Below are 20,326 nucleotides of genomic sequence, written 5' to 3'. Positions count from 1 at the left end.
CCCAGAATACACTCCCAGGACTTCTACTTCAACAACAAATGTTGTTTTGGTTCCAAATAATCCATAGTTATATTCAAATAGCTCCGTTTTGTTCGTGCGTTAAGGTCACTATCCGAAGGGTGACGCGCGAGCGCATTTTGTGACAAAAATGTTCCAAATATTCCATTACCGTACTTAGAAGCATGTCAAACCTTGTTTAAAATACATTTTTATGCAATTTTTCTCGTAAAATAGCGATAATATTCCAACCGGGCAACGTTGTATTCATTCAAAGGCTGAAAGAAAAAAATTGAGAATTCTCTTGAACGCGCATCTCAGTCTCACTGTCCCCAGGCTGACCACTCACAAACTCTCCTGCTGTTCTTCGCCCAGAGACAGCAGACACCCCATTCCACTTTCTGGCGGCTTTAGAGAGCCAATGGTAGCCTTAGAAAATGTCACATTACAGCACAGATGCTGTATTTTCGATAGAGATGCAACAGAAGGACAACAAATTGTCAGACAGGGCACTTCCTGTATGGAATCTTCTCAGGTTTTGGCCTGCCATATGAGTTCTGTTATACTCACAGACACCATTCAAACAGTTTTAGAAACTTTAGAGTGTTTTCTATCCAAATCTACTAATCATAGGCATATTCTCGTTTCTGGGCAAGAGTAGTAACCAGTTTAAATCAGGTACGTTTTTTATCCAGCCGTGCAAATACTGCCCCCTAGCCCGGAGAGAAGCTTCCGGATGTATGCAGATATTGCTCTTGGGAAACAGGGGAGTACTATAACATTACCGCTCCTTGCTGTGCTTCTCTTTACTCTCTCATGGTTAGGATTAAAGGATAGATTGAAAGATAATGTTGTTTTTAAAGTGTGCTCCTTTTATACCTTCATAACATCAACAAAGGATAGGCAGGCCATATGTTTTGGCACAAACTAAATATTGTAGACCTGTAAGTAAAATGTATGCACGCATGACTGTAAGTCGCTTTGAATAGAAGTGTCTGCTAAATTACATACTGTATATTATTATTATATTATGTCTGTGTGGCTGTGTGTGGTCGCTCGTAAAAAGGAAGAGAGGGGTGTTTGGTGGTGTGTTGCCAGAGAATGCTGGACGGGACTTTAGAAGCTTGGGACACACTTCAAACCGTCTCCCTTTTGTGAGTTCTATTCCCAGCATCTGTTGAGGGGTAGAAAACATTTCCTGTCCCTTTTTTATCTTAATGACAGAGAAGCTTCTCTTTGAAGACACGAGTCCTTGTTACATGTGATTAGCCTCTTTTACAGTTGGGTGATAAAGCGCTAAATGACTGTCTGCTTCCTTGTGAAATGATTTCAATACAAAACAGACACAGAAAATCTTTGTATACAGTACTCATTACACCCAATCTTGTCTAATCGAATTCTATGTTCTGGTCAAAAGTAGTGCACTAGGGAATAAGATATATTTTGTCTGTCTAATCTCCAATGAGTGTTTTACATGTCCTTACAATGACATATGAATCCCATTTATCTACCTACTTCTCCTCTCTCCCCCCAGGTCCAAAGACCTGATCAAGGATTCCATCTTGGACAATGACTTCATGAAGAACCTGGAGCTGTCTCAGATCCAGGAGATCGTGGACTGCATGTACCCTGTGGAGTATGGCAAAGACAGCTGTATCATCAAGGAGGGCGATGTGGGCTCACTGGTCTACGTCATGGAAGGTACATACAGTATCTTTACTCACTCCCTGCATCACACACTGTGATTTGTACGTCTGGCATTGGGGTTTTGTGAGGTTGTGTGAATCTCTAAAATGTTCTTGTTTTTGTTTGAAACAGGATTGGATAACCATTAGTGGGAATAACCATTAGAGTTACAGTGCCTTGCAAAAGTGTTCATCCCCCTTGGCGTTTTTCCTATTTCTATTTGGATTTAATGTAATGGACATACACAAAATAGTTTAAATTGGTGAAGTGAAATGAAAAAAATAACTTTAAAATATTCTAAAAAATAAAAAACGGAAAAGTGGTGCCTGTGTATGTATTCACCACAAGTCCACCTGTGTGCAATCTAAGTGTCATATGATCTCAGTATATATACACCTGTTCTGAAAGGCCCCAGAGTCTGCAACACCACTAAGCAAGGGGCACCACCAAGCAAGCTGCACCATGGACAAAGTTGTGGAGAAGTACAGATTAGGGTTGGGTTATAAAAAAATATCAGAAACTTTGAACATCCCACGGAGCACCATTAAATCCATGATTAAAAATGGAAAGAATATTGCACCACAACAAACCTGCCAAGAGAGGACCGCCCATAAAACTCACAGACCAGGCAAGGAGGGCATTTATCAGAGAGGCAACAAAGAGACCAAAGATACATTTTTTACATTTTACATTTTAAGGAGCTGCAAAGCTCCTCTGCGGAGATTGGAGTATCTGTCCATGGGACCACTTTAAACCATACACTCCACAGAGCTAGGCTTTAAGGAATTCTCTCCCGAAAAAGCCATTGCTTAAAGAAAAAAATAAGCAAACACGTTTGGTGTTCGCCAAAAGGGAATGTGGGAGACTCCGCAAACATATAGAAGAAGGTACTCTGGTCAGATGAGTCTAAAATTAAGCTTTTTGGCCATCAAGGAAAATGCTATTTCTGGCGCAAACCCAAGACCTCTCATCACGCCAAGAACACCAACCCCATATTGAAATTTGATAGTGGCAGCATCATGCTGTGGGGATGTTTTTCATCGGCAGGGACTGGGAAACTGGTCAGAATTGAAGGAATGATGGATGGCGCTAAGTACAGGGAAAATCTTGAGGGGAAACCTTTTTCAGTCTTCCAGAGATTTGAGAATGGGATGGAGGTTCACCTTCCAGCGGGACAATGACCCTAAGCATACTGCTATAGCAATACTCAAATTATTTAAGGTGAACCATTTAAATATCTTGCAGTGGCCTAGTCAAAGCCCAGACCTCAATCCAATTGAGAATCTGTGGTATGATTTAAAGATTGCTGTAAACCAGTGGAACCCATCCAACTTGAAGGAACTGGAGCAGTTTTGCCTTGAAGAATGGGGGGGATTGGGGGTGGGTGAATAGTTATGCATGCTCAAGTTTTCAGTTTTTCTGTCTTATTTATTTATTTATTTGTTTCACAATAAAAAATATTTTGCATCTTTCAAGTGGTAGGCATGTTGTGAAAATCAAATGATACAAACCCCCAACATTTTAATTCCAGGTTGTAAGGCAACAAAATACGAAAATTGCAAGGGGGGTGAATACTTTCGCAAGCCACTGTAGGAGGACAGAGTCTGTCCAGACTGGATCTCAAGAGATTTTGGAATGGGCCGTTTAGTTAAAGTTAGATCTTTTCTGATCTTTTTAGACACAAAAAGTTGTCTAAATGGCTCCATTCCAGAATCCTAGAAGTTAAGCCTGTGTCTATTCTGGAAAGGAAAAAGAACGCTGTAGCAGACATATAGTGAGCAATATGTTTGGAACATATAATCGCAATAAAATTGCAGTATTGAATCACAATACGTATAGAATCCTGATAAATCGTGATTTATTTATATTATTTCTACTATTTATTTCTCGTAAGTGGAGATTTTCTATTTTTTCCCTCACTCATCTGTCCATTTGAATTCCATTGTCACTGTCACTTGCCCACTCAAGCATGACATTGGTATCATCTGTTGCCCACCAGGTGCCCTTAGAGAGTTCCTCAATGAGCTTGACACCTTGATAAGCTCATTTCCTGATGATGGCTCACCGCTCATCGAACTGGGCGACTTCAACCTCCCAACATCTGCATTAGATTATTTTCTTTCTACCTCTTTTTTCCCGTTTCCTTCTTTTGACCTCACCCGTTTTCAGTCCCCTTCCACTCAAAAGGCAGGCAATACGCTTGTCCTCATCTTTACTAGAGGCTGTTCACCTACTAGTCTCACTGCAACTTCCCTCCAGGTCTCTGATCCCTACTTAGTTTGCTTTCCTGTCTCCCTCTTTTCCAACCCTTCCCACTCAGCCACTACACAGATGGTCATGCATCTTTGCAATCTTCGCTTTCTCTCTCCTACTACTCTCCTCTTCTTTGCTATCATCTCTCCCTTGATTCTGCCCCCTTGACACTACTCTCCACCCTTTCCGCTACCTATGACTAGCACTGTCCCCTTTCCTTCTGGCCAGTTTGGCCCTCCCCTCCTGCTCTGCGGCTGAGTGACTCATTGCGAGCTGTATCCTTTCACTCCCTCCTCTCTACCTTCTCTTCCTCTGTATTCACTGCTAAAGCCACTTTCTATCACTCTAAATTTGAAGCTTCTGCCTCTACCCTTGGAATCTCTCCCTCCTTAATTCTCCACCTCCTTCCTCCCTCTCCGTGGACAACTTTGTCAACCACTTTGAAAATAAGGTTGATGTCATCCACTCCTCATTCACTCAGCCTTTTGAGTCCACTGGTCCCACTCACACAGGAATACCCTTACGACTTGACCTCTTTCACTATTCTCTCTCCAGATGAAATCCTGCGACTAGTGAGGTGTGACCGCTCGAACAAATCCAGAGCTTCTCTTCTTCGAGTCCTCACTTTCCTCATCATCTCAACCCTGACCCCTCTGACTTCAAACTGACCAGAGTCGCTCCCCTCCTCAAGAAACCAACACTCGACCCCTCTGATGTCAAACACTTATTTGTTTTCATTCCAAAACTCTTGAGTGTGCTGTCTCGGACCAACTCTCTCGCTATCTCTCTCAGAACAATCTTCTTGATCCTAACCAGTCAGGCTTCAAGATGGGTCACTCAACTGAGACTGCCCTCCTCTGTGTCACGGAGGCTCTCTCTACTGCCAAAGCTGACTCTCTGGTTTTATCCTCCTATCCACCCTCTCAGGGCTTTGTGTCTCAGGCTCTGCACACTCTTGGATCGTCATCTTACCTGGTAGACCGCTCCTACCAGGTGACCTGGGGAGGATCTGTGTCTGCACTATGTAATAACACTACTCGTGTTCCCCAGGGCTCGGTTTTAGGACCTCTCCTCTTTTTTCTATACACCAAGTCACTCAGCACCGTCATATCCTCACATGGTGTCTCTTATCATTGCTATGCCGATGTCACTCAACTACTTTACTCCTTCCCCCCTTCTGACACCCAGGTGGCGACACACATCACTGCGTGCCTGGCAGATATCTCAGTTTGGATGTCGGCTCACCACCTCAAGCTCAACCTCGGCAAGATGGAGCTGCTCTTCCTCCCGGGATGGCCTGCCTGCTCCAAGACCTCTCCATCTCGGTTGACAACTCCATGGTGTCCCCTTCCCAGAGTGCAAAGAACCTTTGTGTGACCCTGGATAACGCCCTGTTGTTTTTTTGCAAACATCAAAGCATTGACTTGCTCCTGCAGGTTCATGCTCTGCAACATCCGTATAGTACAACCCCACCTCACACAGGAAGTGGCGCAGGTCATAATCCAGGCACTTGTCATCTCCCGTCTGGACTACTGTAACTCACTGTTGGCTGGGCTTCCCTCTTGTGCCCTCAAACCCCTGCAACTTATCCAGAACGTCACAGCTCGCCGGGTCTTCAACCTTCCCAGTTCTCCCATGATACCCCATTCCTCCGCACACTCCACTGGCTTCCAGTCGAAACTCGCATCCACTACAAGACCATGGTACTTGTCTACAGAGCAGCAAGGGGAACTGCCCCTCCCTACCTTCAGGCTATGCTTAAACCCTACACCCCACCTGAGTACTCCATTCTGCCTCCTTTAGTCTCTTGGCTAAAGGTGGCAGAATAACGCCAGCCCAGTCAAAGCTCTTCTCTGTCCTTGCACCCCAATTGTGGAAGCAGCTTCCCCCTGAAGCTAGGACAGCAGAGTCCCTGCCCATCTTCTGAAAACATCTGAAACCCTACCTCTTTGAAGATTATCTTAAATAATCCACAGCACACCTTCTGTCTGATAGCTCTCCTTTAGGGGAGAGCTATCCACTGTTAAATTTAAAGTTAAATTGACCTTTTTTTTAAATTAAATTGTTGCAGAACTTCTCAATTTGATAAGTAATGACCTAAGTGAACGGGATTGAGTTACTGCTCTGTTCTAGTGTAGTTGACATGGAGCTGCTCTTGAACACTGATTACAGTTAAGGAATGAGACAGACGCCCATGTTTATTGGGGGTCCTGATTGGGTGTTTAAAATCTGAACACTCTTGCAGGTCGATAATGGGGATAATAATGGGGTTATTCAGATCCAATTACTATCAAGTGTTTAATTCACTATACCGTTTACAACTCCCATTTTGTTATAAAGCTGTAGTAATCAAATTAATTCAGTCAGAAACATTTCCTGTTGGGTGCCTGTCTTGTACTGGATTCCCTGCGAACGTAGAGGCAGCTTTGTTGTGGGCCTCAGCTGAACTAGGCTTGGGCGGTATACCACATATACTGTATAGCGGGGTATTTGGAAATAGCCACAGGATGGTTTTTGAATACTGTCAATACCGTTGAAACTATTTCATTGAAGTTTTTCAATACATTTGAATATGTATTTTAATATATTTAATATAAGTAAATACCTGCAGTCAACTTGTGCAATGCGTTTGGAGATAAAGCAGATTGCGTTCTTATTTCAACTGTCACATTATTTTACATTATGAAGCTTACATAGTTCCCCAGAACAGTTGAGCCAGTCACGTGTTTCTTTGTAAATAGCAGAACGTGAGAAAGTGGGAGCAGGTGAATCCCAGCTGTATATTGACAGGGGTCACATTTTATATTAAAAGTCAACAGTGTTTGTCACGTGTGCTCCCTCTCCGGACTCTAGGTCACCAGGCTGCTCGTTATGGCACACACCTGTCACACCTGCGCGTCATCAGACTCACCTGGACTCCATCACTTCCCTGATTACCTTCCCTATATATGTCATTCCCTTTGGTTCCTTCCGCAGGCGTTATTGTTTTTGTTCCTGTGTCATGTTTGTGCGTTGTTCATGTTTCTCATTTTGTATTATGTTGTGTTTATTTATTAAAACACTCACTCCTTGAACTTGCTTCCCGACACTCAGCGCACATCGTTAGTGTTTTTCTTTCTTCAATAGTGATCAGGGACGTGTCACAACAGTTTTCCTTCACAGAAAATACATTAGTGCAAAACAATCGGCAGAAAATAGCTTCATTTTCATCAGATGACAACAGAAGTGCAACGCTATTTAGCTAGCAGCCAACACAAGTAAAAGAGCTAAAAATGAAAAAGCAAGGTATTTTTAGTGAAAACGATGCATGGCCAGCTACATTTCCTGATGTTTTGCTTAAAGTTAATCTTGCATTTTACGTGAAAAAAGTTGGCTGGCTACACTGAGAAAAATACAGGAAAAAAGTAGCTACACATCAGACAGAGCACTGTCCGCTGATATAATGCTTGTTCGTGAATTCTCATCCGAGTTTAGAAGTGCAACTGAAGCACAATATTATTCTGATGCTGAGCATACATTACAATAAAAAGTATTTTAGATTTTTCTTATATGTTTTTTTTTTTCCTGAGTGAAAACCCTTACGTTTAACTTGCTATCTAAGTCAGTGGCTGAATTAATAAGGTGACAGGCATCGTATTGTTTTAGCTTTCTGCCGTGTTTAAGAAGTCAAAGCCCTTTGAATGAGTTATTTGTACACCTGCCTATCTTGGTTTCCTTGCGTTTTTTTTCCTCTCTGTTCTCGGCTGTCTGCTCCTCCCCCCTTTTCTCCGAGCAGAGCAGGCAGGCCCGTTGCCCTAGTGACTCCAGACTCCACACAGAATATAGCCATGCTGTTGGAGAGCCAGTATCTGCTTGTGTCAAAAATGTGTTCATTTGCACAATGTCTCGCGTTCACATTTGCTTGTAAATGTCCAAACTCACCAAAAATGACATTTGTTAGCTTCTACCTATATACAGTGCGTTCTGAAACTATTCCGACCCCTTGACTTCTTCCACATTTTGTTACCTTACAGCCCTTTTCTAAAATTGATTAAGTAAAACAATTTCCTCATTAATCTACACACAATACCCCATAATGACAAAGCAAAAGCAGGTTCTTAGATTTTTTTGCAAATTTATAAAAATGTTAAACTGAAATACCATATTTCTATAAGTATTCACACCCTATGAGACTTGAAATTGAGCTCAGGTGCATCCTGTTTCCATTGATCATCCTTGAGATTTTTTCTACAACTTGATTGGAGTCCACCTGTGGTAAATTCAATTGATGACATGATTTGGTAAGGCACACACCTGTCTATATATGGTCCCACAGTTGACAGTGCATGTCAGAGTAAAAACCAAGCCATGAGGTCAAAAGAATTGTCCATAGAGCTTCGAGACAGGATTGTGTTGAGGTACAGATCTGGGGAAGGGTATCAAAAAATTCTGCAGCATTGAAGGTCCCCAAGAACACACTGGCCTCCATCATTCTTAAATGGAAGAAGTTTGGAACCACTAAGACATTTCCTAGAGCTGGCCGCCCGGCCAAACTGGGCAATTGGGTGAGAAGGGCCTTGGTCAGGGAGTTGACCATGAACCCATGGTCACTCTGATAGAGTTCCTCAGTGGAGTTCGTCGGTATGTTTGCAAAAATTTCGGAAACCTATTTTTGCTTTGTTGTTATGGGGTATTGTGTTTAGATTGATCAGGAGATGTTTTTATTTAATCCATTTTAGAATAAGGCTGTAACGTAATTTGTTTTGAAAAAGTCAAGGGTTCTGAATACTTTCTGAATGCACTGTATGTATAACATTATGAGCTGGATTGCCTGTCTTTGCAATTCGTTAATTTTAGTTTGCACTCATTAGCATATTTAGCTAGTAGCATCCATGTAAATTCGCTATTTCTTGTGCTAATTTTGTTAGCATTCTGGTACTAGACACCCAATGGGCTTTTTTGCATTTTCTGGTGTTCCCTTTTGTACTAAACCAGTAATACCGTAAATACTGGGGTGAAAGAAGGACAGTATGACAATATTAAAATCTGAATACCGCCAACCCTAAGCTGAACCCCCATCTTTTGATCCCAAGTTTGTTCAGACTTTCCCTTGTTCTCTTCTCAGAACTTTTCTAAGAGTCTAGTTAATCCACACAATTGGATTCAGGGGATTTAAAGTTAAAAGGGTCATCCTGTGTGATTTAGTGCTTTGTTGACAAAAATTGGACACACTCAAATGGACACACTCCCCAATTATTTATTTAGACCACACTTAAGAAATGTTGTATTGTGATGTATTTGCTCCTATTAGAGCTCAGTTTGTTGGATTGAAGGCCGGGTTTAGATGTCACTACCATGTATAGAACCAGTCAGACAAAAACTAACACATTTTGGCAAACGATTCACACTGCCTGAGGCTTATGCAAATTCCCTCGAAAGACGTTGTTAGACCAACAGAGCATTTACATTTTTTTGTATCCATTTCCTGGTATGTTTCCAAAACTAACAATGGCCAACTTTGCGTGACGCTTGATTTTATTGTTAATGTTGTGAAATACCTTGACTTGTTTTTCTATGATTCTCTAGTTGATATTGGCTAACTATACCCCCATTCAGATGTGCTCTGCATAACTGTTAATTTTCTAGTCTTTGTTTGCATATTAATCTAATATAAAAGCTTTCAGAAAATTATACAGGTGTTTACTTTTCATTCACTTTTCATTTCATTGTGGATATTTTATTAATGTGATGGGCTAATCCCCTAAATTTCCCTGCCATCCCCTTCCATCGTCATCTTGTAGGCTACTGGATCTCTAAGAATCATTGCAATTGATTTGAAATGCGTAGAGACAAATACTTGTTCCTGTACTCTATGTGACATTTGCTGTTTGAAATGATGTACTTGTGTAGATATCTTTTCGTTCGTTTATGATAATTGACGATATAGATTTTGCCGATGTTTGACATTATGCTAATGTATTGTTAATCTGTTAGAATTAGGGCTGTGACGGTCATGGAATTTTGGATGACGGTAATTGGCCAGCCAAAGGACTGCGGTCACTGTAATAACTGTTTGAATAGCACCCCCCCAAAAATGGACACAAATTTTCTCCTCTCCTCCACTCCTGATTGCATGTGCTACCATAGAAATATAATGAATAGAACGGGCATCCCCATTCAAGTCAATGGTGTTATAATGGGTGGACTGGTGGCCATTGTGAGTGTACTCATAAGAGCAAAGCAGGAAGTAAAATAGATTATGTGATGTGATTTGTTGATTCAGCTCAACTAACAATACAAAACATACCTTCCATTGCATGAGCCACATCAGTTAATATCATTTGAATGAACATTCTACATTACCATGGAATTATTGCATCATAATATCAGGCAGCCATTGCGAGTGTACCCATGAGTTTACCAGTCAAATTGCCAGGGTTAGAGGTTCCAAGCCTGTTCTATTCATTCTATTTCTATGTGTGCTGCTGCTGCATTGTGGTGGTTCAGTCAGCTGTTCGTGACGGTCTTCACCCATAGCCGTCAGTTACATGGTCAGTAATCAGATTTGTATCTGAAGTCAAACCACCTACGAAGGTGGTTTGAAATGTGGATTGAAATATCCGATTCCCTTTTGGCTGTCCAGACTGCAGGAAAAAGAAGATTAGAATCGAATATACATTTATTCATTTTTTTGAGTCACTTCAAACTGCCAATGTGAACAAGGCTTTAGAGAGTTGGGCTTGGTGCTCACTGGCCAATGAGTCAAGGCAGTGAAGACGCGCCATCTGGCTTGTCTTTCCCCTCGAGTGAACCTCAGAAGTGGGATCAATGATATGTCTGATGACACAGTGCCATAAAAGCAATTTATAAAGAGAGGCAATCAAAAGGAAATCAAAACTGGTTTAAATCGTTCTAGTGAGTGTAAATGGTAATGAAGGACTCATGTTTCACCAATCAAAAACATATTAAATGAAACTATATCAAAGCAATGGAGTTAATTATGTATACTGCACAAAAATATAAATGCAACATGCAACAATTTCAAAGATTTTACTGAGTTCATTTCATATAAGGAAGTCACTGAATTGAAATTAATTAATTAGGCCCCAGTTTATAGATTTCACGACTGGGAATGCAGATAGTGTATGCATCTGTTGGTCACAGAAAATCAGAAAACCAGTAAGTGTCTGGTGTGACCATCATTTGCCTCATGCAGTGCGACACATCACCTTCACATAGAGTTGAACAGGCTGGGGATTGTGGCCTGTGGAATGTTGTCCCACTCCTTTTCAATGGCTGTGCGAAGTTGCTGGATATTGGCGGTAACTGGATCACGCTGTTGTATACGTCGATCCAGAGCATCCCAAACATGCTCAGTGGGTGACATGTCTGGTGAGTATGCAGGCCATGGAAGAACTGGGACATTTTCAGCTTCCAGGAATTGTGTACAGATCCTTGAGACACGGGCTGCGCCTTTTCATGGGGTTATGGGGGCGGATGAATGGAATGACAATGGGTCTCAGGATCTCGTCACGGTATCACTGTACATTCAAATTACCATCGATAAAAGGCAATTGTGTTCGTTGTCTTTAACTTAGGCATAAGTTACCATAAGACCACCATGGGGCACTCTGTTCACAACGGTGACTTCAGCAAACTGTTCACCCACACAACGCAATACAAGCTGTCTGCCATCTGCCCGGTACAGTTGAAACCGGGATTCATTTGTGAAGAGCACACTTCTCAAGCATGCCAGTGGCCATCGAAGGTGACCATTTGTCCACTGAAGTCGGTTACGATGCCGAACTGCAGTCAGGTCAAGACCCTGGTGAGGACGACGAGCAAGCAGATGAGCTTCCTTGAAATGGTTTCTGACAGTTTGTGTAGAAATTCTTCGGTTGTGCAAACCAATAGTTTCATCAGTTGTCCAGGTGGCTAGTCTCAGATGATCCCGCAGGTAAGGAAACCAGATGTGGAGGTCCTGAGCTGGCATAGTTATACATGGTCTACGGTTGTGAGGCCGGTTGGATGTACTGCCAAATTCTCTAAAATGACTTTGGAGGCAGCTTATGGTAGAGATATTAACATTAAATTATCTGGCAACAGCTCTGGTGGGCATTCCTGCAGTCGGAGATGCCAACTGTACGTTCCTTCAAAACTTGAGACATCTGTGACATTGTATTTTGTGACTAAACTGCACATTTTATAGTGGCCTTTTATTGTCCCCAGCACAAGGTGCACCTGTGTAATGACCATGCTGTTTAATCAGCTTCTTGATATGCCACACCTGTCAGGTGGATGGATGCTGACTAACAGGGATATAAACAAATGTGTGTATAAAATTTGAGAGAAAGAAGCTTTTGTGCATATGGACATTTTCTGGGATCTTTTATTTCAGCTCATGAAACATGGGGCCAACACTTAACATGTTGCGTTTATATATTTGTTCAGTATATATTAAATGGGTGAATGAATTAATAAATGTCCAATTGCATTCTAATTTACTTCAATTGATTCATTATTTTGTCTTATTGAAAGCAGCACAAGTCAAAAATGTTCCTGCACTCAGAGCAACATCGAAGGAAACCTCCAGCTGTCAGGAAATGCACAAAATGGGGACACACACCTGATGGTTGCCAAGCAACTAAAATAATGGAAATCTCCGGTAGTAGTTATTTGTGTTTGGGACTCTGCAGTCAGTGAAGTAGAAGTAGAGATGTTTGGAGGTCTTGACAGAAATGTGACATGTTTTCACTTTCATACTGCTTTGAATACAAAGTGATGGTAGGTAAATAAGGTTTGATTCAACCCACTGTTGAACACTGGTAGATTTGTCAATTTCTATTGAGAAAGTTAAAGAAGTGAAATGTCACACACTTTAACCCTTCTCAATGAAATATTGTAAATGGGCTGTAAAATATGTGCATGTCCATTTGTGTTTGTGTGTGTTGTATGTGTGTGTGTCTCATAGGCCCTTGCTAAGACCATCACCTTCCACACTGATTCTAATTAGTCCAGGAAGCTCAGTGGAGGTGTAATGGTGGCCCCTAGGGGGTCCAGGTGGGGGGGCTTTAATTGAGATGACATTTACATGATTCCCCCTTGCAATCTCTTCCATGTTCTTTCTGACTGAGGATTAGCATGGGGTATTATTCTGTAAGCCCACAGGGTTAGCAGGCTGGGGAAACCCGTCAATAGTATTTAGTGTGTTTTTATGTGTGTGTCCTCTCCCAGAGATGATGGAATTTCTGATGTAATCAGGAAGTATGAAAAAGAGATCGTTCTGAAAAAAGAGCAGTGAAAAAAAATCATTTTTCCCTTCTTTCCCTTTTTTCTCTCATTTGATTTCTACTTTATATCTGAGAATGGGAATGTGAAGTAGCTACATATACAGTGCATTCGGAAAGTATTCAGACCCCTTGACATTTTCCACATTTTGTTACGTTACAGCCTTATTCTAAAATGTATAATTTTTTATATATTTTTATCAATCTACACACAGTACCCCATAATGACAAAGCAAAAATCAGGTTTTTGTACATTTTTGCAAATGTATTAAAAATAAAAAACAGAAATACCTTATTTACATAAGTATTCAGACCTTTTGTTGCTCAGGTGCATCCTGTTTCCATTGATCATCCTTGAGATGTTTTACAACTTGATTGGCATCCACCAGTGGTAAATTCAATTGATTGGACATGATTCGGAAAGTCACACACCTGTCTATATATGGTCCCACAGTTGACAGTGCATGTCAGAGCATAAACCAAGCCATGAAGTTGAAGGAATTGTCCGTAGATTTCCGAGACAGGATTGTGTCGAGACACAGATCTGGAGAGGGGCACCCAAAAATGGCTGCAGCATTGAAGGTCCCCAAGAACACGGTGGCCTCTATCATTCTAAAATCCAAGATGGCGTAGCAGTCAGACGTCTTTGTCCTTCGTCTTGTCGTGTCCCATGTATATATATATTTACATCTTTTCTTTGCATATCTTTTTATATATATTTTTCTAAAAACTCAACCTCAAAACACTCTCCTGCAACCCGCTTCACCAATAAAAATAAAAAAGTATTATTTACCTCAAATCTGAAATCTGAAATCCACAACAGAAGCTAGCCAGAGGTTAGACAGAGGTTGGCCAGTTCACTGGCTAACGTTGGAGTTCAGCTAGCCAGGGTTGGCGGTCATCAGCTATCCCTTAGCTCGAAAAGCTATCGGCAGTTTTGTACAGCGCGACTCAGACCAGAGCATACCGGACCTATTTTCTCTCCATATCCCCGGATTTCTACCGCAGGCTCTGGACATTTACACCTGGATCTTGCAGCTAGCTAGCTGCTACCCGAGTGTCTATTGGCTAACGTCGGTCCCGGAGCTAACATCAATTATTCCGGAGCTAGCCAGCTGAAGAGTTCCATCAGCCACTCCTGGGCTACAATCACCTATCCGGACCCATTTTACTGCCGATGCGGAGCCCCATCGGGCCTTCACGACTGGACTACCGATGTTAACTTCTCTAGGGCCAGTGGGACGATTTCGTCCCACCTACGTAACAGCCAGTGGAATCCCGTGGCGCGTTATTCAAATACCTTAGAAATGCTATTACTTCAATTTCTCAAACATATGACTATTTTACACCATTTTAAAGACAAGACTCTCGTTAATCTAACCACACTGTCCGATTTCAAAAAGGCTTTACAACGAAAGTAAAACATTAGATTATGTCAGCAGAGTACCCAGCCAGAAATAATCAGACACCCATTTTTCAAGCTAGCATATAATGTCACAAAAACCCAGAAGACAGCTAAATGCAGCACTAACCTTTGATGATCTTCACCAGATGACACACCTAGGACATTATGTTATACAATACATGCATGTTTTGTTCAATCAAGTTCATATTTATATCAAAAACCAGCTTTTTACATTAGCATGTGACGTTCAGAACTAGCATACCCCCCGCAAACCTCCGGTGAATTTACAAAAAATTTACTAAATTACTCACGATAAACGTTCACAAAAAGCATAACAATTATTTTAAGAATTATAGATACAGAACTCCTCTATGCACTCGATATGTCCGATTTTAAAATAGCTTTTCGGTGAAAGCACATTTTGCAATATTCTAAGTAGATAGTCCGGCATCACAGGGCTAGCTATTTAGACACCCAGCAAGTTTAGCACTCACCAAAGTCAGATTTACTATAAGAAAAATGTTATTACCTTTGCTGTTCTTCGTCAGAATGCACTCCCAGGACTTCTACTTCAATAACAAATGTTGGTTTGGTCCCAAATAATCCATTGTTATATCCAAATAGCGGCGTTTTGTTCGTGCGTTCAAGACACTATCCGAAAGGGTAAAGAAGGGTGACGAGCATGGCGCATTTCGTGACAAAAAATTTCGAAATATTCCATTACCGTACTTCGAAGCATGTCAACCGCTGTTTAAAATCAATTTTTATGCCATTTTTCTCGTAAAAAAGCAATAATATTCCAACCGGGAATCTGCATTTAGGTAAACAGACGAAAGAAAATAAAGCATGGGGTCGACTCGGGCACGCGCCTAAGCCCATTGTCCTCTGATCGGCCACTTGCCAAAAGCGATAATGTTTTCCAGCCTGGGGCTGCCTCGATATCATTCAGCTTTTTCCCGGGCTCTGAGAGCCTATGGGAGCCGTAGGAAGTGTCACGTTACAGCAAAGATCCTCAGTCTTCAATAAAAAGAGCCAAGATGAACAACAACTTGTCAGACAGGCCACTTCCTGTAAGGAATCTTCTCAGGTTTTTGCCTGCCATATGAATTCTGTTATACTCACAGACACCATTCAAACAGTTTTAGAAACTTTAGGGTGTCCAAAGCCAATAATTATATGCATATTGTAGTTACTGGGCAGGAGTAGTAACCAGATTAAATCGGGTACGTTTTTTATCCGGCCGTGTCAATACTGCCCCCTACCCCCAACAGGTTAACTGCCCAAGGGAGTTATCCAACTGGCCCCTCCATCGCGACGTAACCTGAACGCCCATCTGCGGCCTGCTAATCGTTATCTGTCTTATCGGCTGCTATCTGAATAGGTCTATCGGACAATTTTCTTGGGCCACTATAACTATAACTATTTTGACAATTGGACTGGTCCCACCTACCATACGGAACCCCACTAATCTACAGACGGAAACGCACGAGGTGGCTAAAAACAGACCTCCCTCCATTTTCTGCCAGCTTGCTACCTATGGCCCGGCTAGCCCGGCTAAGCATGCCTCTCCTTAATGTCAATATGCCTTGTCCATTGCTGTTCTGGTTAGTGTTTATTGGCTTATTTCACTGTAGAGCCTCTAGCCCTACTCATTATACCTTATCCAACCTTTCAGTTCCACCACCCATACATGCTATGACATCTTCTGGTTTCAATTATGTATCTAGAGACAATATCTCTCTCATCATCGCTCAATGCCTAGGTTTACCTCCACTGTATTCACATCCTACAATACCTTTGTCTGTACATTATACCTTGAAGCTATTTTATCGCCCCCAGAAACCTGCTCCTTTTACTCTCTATTCTGGACGTCATAGACGACCAGTTCTCATAGCTTTTAGCCGTACCCTTATCCTACTCCTCCTCTGTTCCTCTGGTGATGTAGAGGTGAATCCAGGCCCTGCAGTGCCTAGCTCCACTCCTATTCCCCAGGCGCCCCCTTTTGATGACTTCTGTAACCGTAATAGCCTTGGTTTCATGCATGTTAACATTAGAAGCCTCCTCCCTAAGTTTGTTTTATTCACTGCTTTAGCACACTCTGCCAACCCGGATGTCCTAGCCGTGTCTGAATCCTGGCTTAGGAAGTCCACCAAAAACTCTGAAATCTTCATCCCTAACTACAACATTTTCAGACAAGATAGAACTTCCAAAGGGGGTGGTGTTGCAATCTACTGCAGCGATAGCCTGCAGAGTTCTGTCCTACTATCCAGGTCTGTACCCAAACAATTTGAACTTCTACTTTTAAAAATCCACCTCTCTAAAAACAAGTCTCTCACCGTTGCCACATGCTATAGACCACCCTCTGCCCCCAGCTGTGCTCTGGACACCATATGTGAACTGATTGCCCCCCATCTATATTCAGAGCTCGTGCTGCTAGGTAACCTAAACTGGGATATGCTTAACACCCCGGTCATCCTACAATCCAAGCTTGATGCCCTCAATCTCACACAAATTATCAATGAACCTACCAGGTACAACCCCAAAGCCGTAAACACGGGCACCCTCATAGATATCATCCTAACCAACTTGCCCTCTAAATACACCTCTGCTGTTTTCAACCAAGATCTCAGCGATCACTGCCTGATTGCCTGCATCTGTAAATGGGTCAGTGGTCAAACGACCTCCACTCATCACTGTCAAACGTTCCCTGAAACATTTCAGCGAGCAAGCCTTTCTAATTGACCTGGCCCGGGTATCTTGGAAGGATATTGACCTCATCCCGTCAGTAGAAGATGGCTGGTTATTTAAAAAAATGCCTTCCTCACCATCTTAAATAAGCATGCCCCATTCAAGAAATTTAGAACCAGGAACAGATATAGCCCTTGGTTCTCTCCAGACCTGACTGCCCTTAACCAACACAAAAACATCCTGTGGCGTTCTGCATTAGCATCGAACAGCCCCGTGATATGCAACTTTTCAGGGAAGTTAGAAACCAATATAGACAGGCAGTTAGAAAAGCCAAGGCTAGCTTTTTCAAGCAGAAATTTGCTTCCTGCAACACAAACTCAAAAAAGTTCTGGGACACTGTAAAATCCATGGAGAATATGAACACCTCCTCCCAGCTGCCCACTGCACTGAGGATAGAAAACTCTGTCACCTCCGATAAATCCACTATAATTGAGAATTTCAATAAGCATTTCTCTACGGCTGGCCATGCTTTCCACCTGGCTACCCTACCGCGGTCAACAGCACTGCACCCCCCACAGCTACTCGCCCAAGCCTTCCCCATTCCTCCTTCTCCCAAATCCAGTCAGCTGATGTTCTGAAAGAGCTGCAAAATCTGGACCCCTACAAATCAGCCGGGCTAGACAATCTGGACCCTTTCTTTCTAAAATGATCTGCCGAAATTGTTGCAACCCCTATTACTAGCCTGTTCAACCTCTCTTTCGTGTCATCTGAGATTCCAAAAGATTGGAAAGCAGCTGCTGTCATCCCCCTCTTCAAAGGAGGGGACACTCTTGACCCAAACTGCTACAGCCCTATATCTATCCTATCCTGCCTTTCTAAGGTCTTCGAAAGACAAGTCAACAAACAAATTACCGACGATTTCGAATCCCACGGCACCTTCTCCGCTATGCAATCTGGTTTCAGAGCTGGTCATGGGTGCACCTCAGCCACGCTCAAGGTCCTAAACGATATCGTAACCGCCATCGATAAGAAACAATACTGTGCTACCGTATTCATTGACCTGGCCAAGGCTTTCGACTCTGTCAATCACCACATCCTCATCGGCAGACTCAAAAGCCTTGGTTTCTCAAATGATTGCCTCGCCTGGTTCACCAACTACTTCTCTGATAGAGTTCAATGTGTCAAATCGGATGGCCTGTTGTCCGGGCCTCTGGTAGTCTCTATTGGGGTGCAATTCTTGGGCCAACTCTTTTCTCTGTATACATCAATGATGTTGCTCTTGCTGCTGGTGAGTCTCTGATCCACCTCTACGCAGACAACACCATTCTGTATACTTCTGGCCCTTCTTTGGACACTGTGTTAACAACCCTCCAGACGAGCTTCAATGCCATACAACTCTCCTTCCGTGGCCTCCAACTGCTCTTAAATACAAGTAAAACGAAATGCATGCTCTTCAACCGATCGCTGCCGGACCTGCCCGCCCGTCCAGCATCACTACTCTGGATGGTTCTTACTTAGAATATGTGGACAACTACAAATACCTAGGTGTCTGGTTAGACTGTAAGCTCTCCTTCCAGACTCACATCAAACATCTCCAATCCAAATTTAAATCTAGAATTGGCTTCCTATTTCGCAACAAAGCATCCTTCACTCATGCTGCCAAACATACCCTCGTAAAACTGACCATCCTACCGATCCTCGACTTCGGCGATGTCATTTACAAAATAGCCTCCAATACCCTACTCAATAAACTGGATGCAGTCTATCACAGTGCCATCCGTTTTGTCACCAAAGCCCCATATACTACCCACCACTGCGACCTGTACTCTCTCGTTGGCTGGCCCTCGCTTCATGCTGATCGCCAAACCCACTGGCTCCAGGTCATCTACAAGATCCTTCTAGGTAAAGTCCCCCCTTATCTCAGCTCACTGGTCACCATAGCAGCACCCACCTGTAGCACTCACTCCAGCAGGTATATCTCTCTGTTCATCCCCAAAGCCAATTCCTCCTTTGGCTGTCTCTCCTTTGGCTGCCAATGACTGGAACGAGCTACAAAAATCTCTGAAACTGGAAACACTTATCTCCCTCACTAGCTTGAAGCACCAGCTGTCAGAGCAGCTCACAGATCACTGCACCTGTACATAGCCCATCTATAATTTAGCCCAAACAACTACCTCTTCCCCTACTGTATTTATTTATTTTGCTCCTTTGCACCCCATTATTTATTTCTACTTTGCACTTTCTTCTACTACAAATCTACCATTCCAGTGTTTTACTTGCTATATTGTATTTACTTTGCCACCATGGCCTTTTTTGCCTTTACCTCCCTTATCTCACCTCATTTGCTCACATTGTATATAGACTTATTTTTCTACTGTATTATTGACTGTGTGTTTGTTTTACTCCATGTGTAACTGTGTTGTTGTATGCGTTGAACTGCTTTGCTTTATCTTGGCCAGGTCGCAATTGTAAATGAGAACTTGTTCTCAACTTGCCTACCTGGTTAAATAAAGGTGAAATAAAATAAATAAATACAAATTCTTAAATGGAAGAAGTTTAAACGGCACGACAGTCCACTTGGAGTGTGCCAAAAGTCACCTCAAGGACTCAGATCATGACAAACACGATTCTCTGGTCTGGTGAAACCAAGATTGAACTCTTTGGCCTGAATGCCAAGCATCCCGTTTGGAGGAAACCTGGCACCATCCCTACGGTGAAGCATGGTGGTGGCAGCATCATACTGTGGGGATGTTTTTCAGTGGCAGGAACTGGGAAACTGGTCGGGATCGAGGGAAAGATGAACGGGGTACAAACAGATCCTTTATAAAAACCTGTTCCAGTGCACTCAGAACCTCAGACTGGGACGAAGGTTCACCTTCCAACAGGACAAGTACCCTAAGCACACAGCCAATACAAAGCAGAAATGAATTCGGCACAAGTCTCTGAATGTCCTTGAGTGGCCCAGCCAGAGCCTGGACTTGAACCCAATCAAACATCTCTGGAGAGACCTGAAAATAGCTGTGCAGTGACA

General features: G+C 42.6%; 1 protein-coding gene across 5 annotated transcripts in view; it reads left to right on the top strand.

Annotated features, from left to right (window-relative positions):
* Positions 1 to 20,326, top strand: part of LOC106607187 (cGMP-dependent protein kinase 1) — a 189,901-nt gene that overhangs the window by 29,863 nt on the left and 139,712 nt on the right. For all 5 annotated transcript variants that reach the window (XM_014203919.2, XM_014203904.2, XM_014203911.2 and 2 more), the window contains exon 2: positions 1,532 to 1,698. In XM_014203919.2, coding sequence (XP_014059394.2) covers positions 1,532 to 1,698 — 167 coding nt within the window. The remainder of the gene's footprint in view (positions 1 to 1,531; positions 1,699 to 20,326) is intronic.

The sequence above is a fragment of the Salmo salar genome, chromosome ssa01 (genome assembly GCF_905237065.1).
Source record: "Salmo salar chromosome ssa01, Ssal_v3.1, whole genome shotgun sequence".
Lineage (NCBI taxonomy): Eukaryota > Metazoa > Chordata > Actinopteri > Salmoniformes > Salmonidae > Salmo > Salmo salar.
The sequence above is the reverse complement of the archived record's forward strand: the minus strand, read 5'-3'. Positions and strand labels throughout refer to the sequence as shown.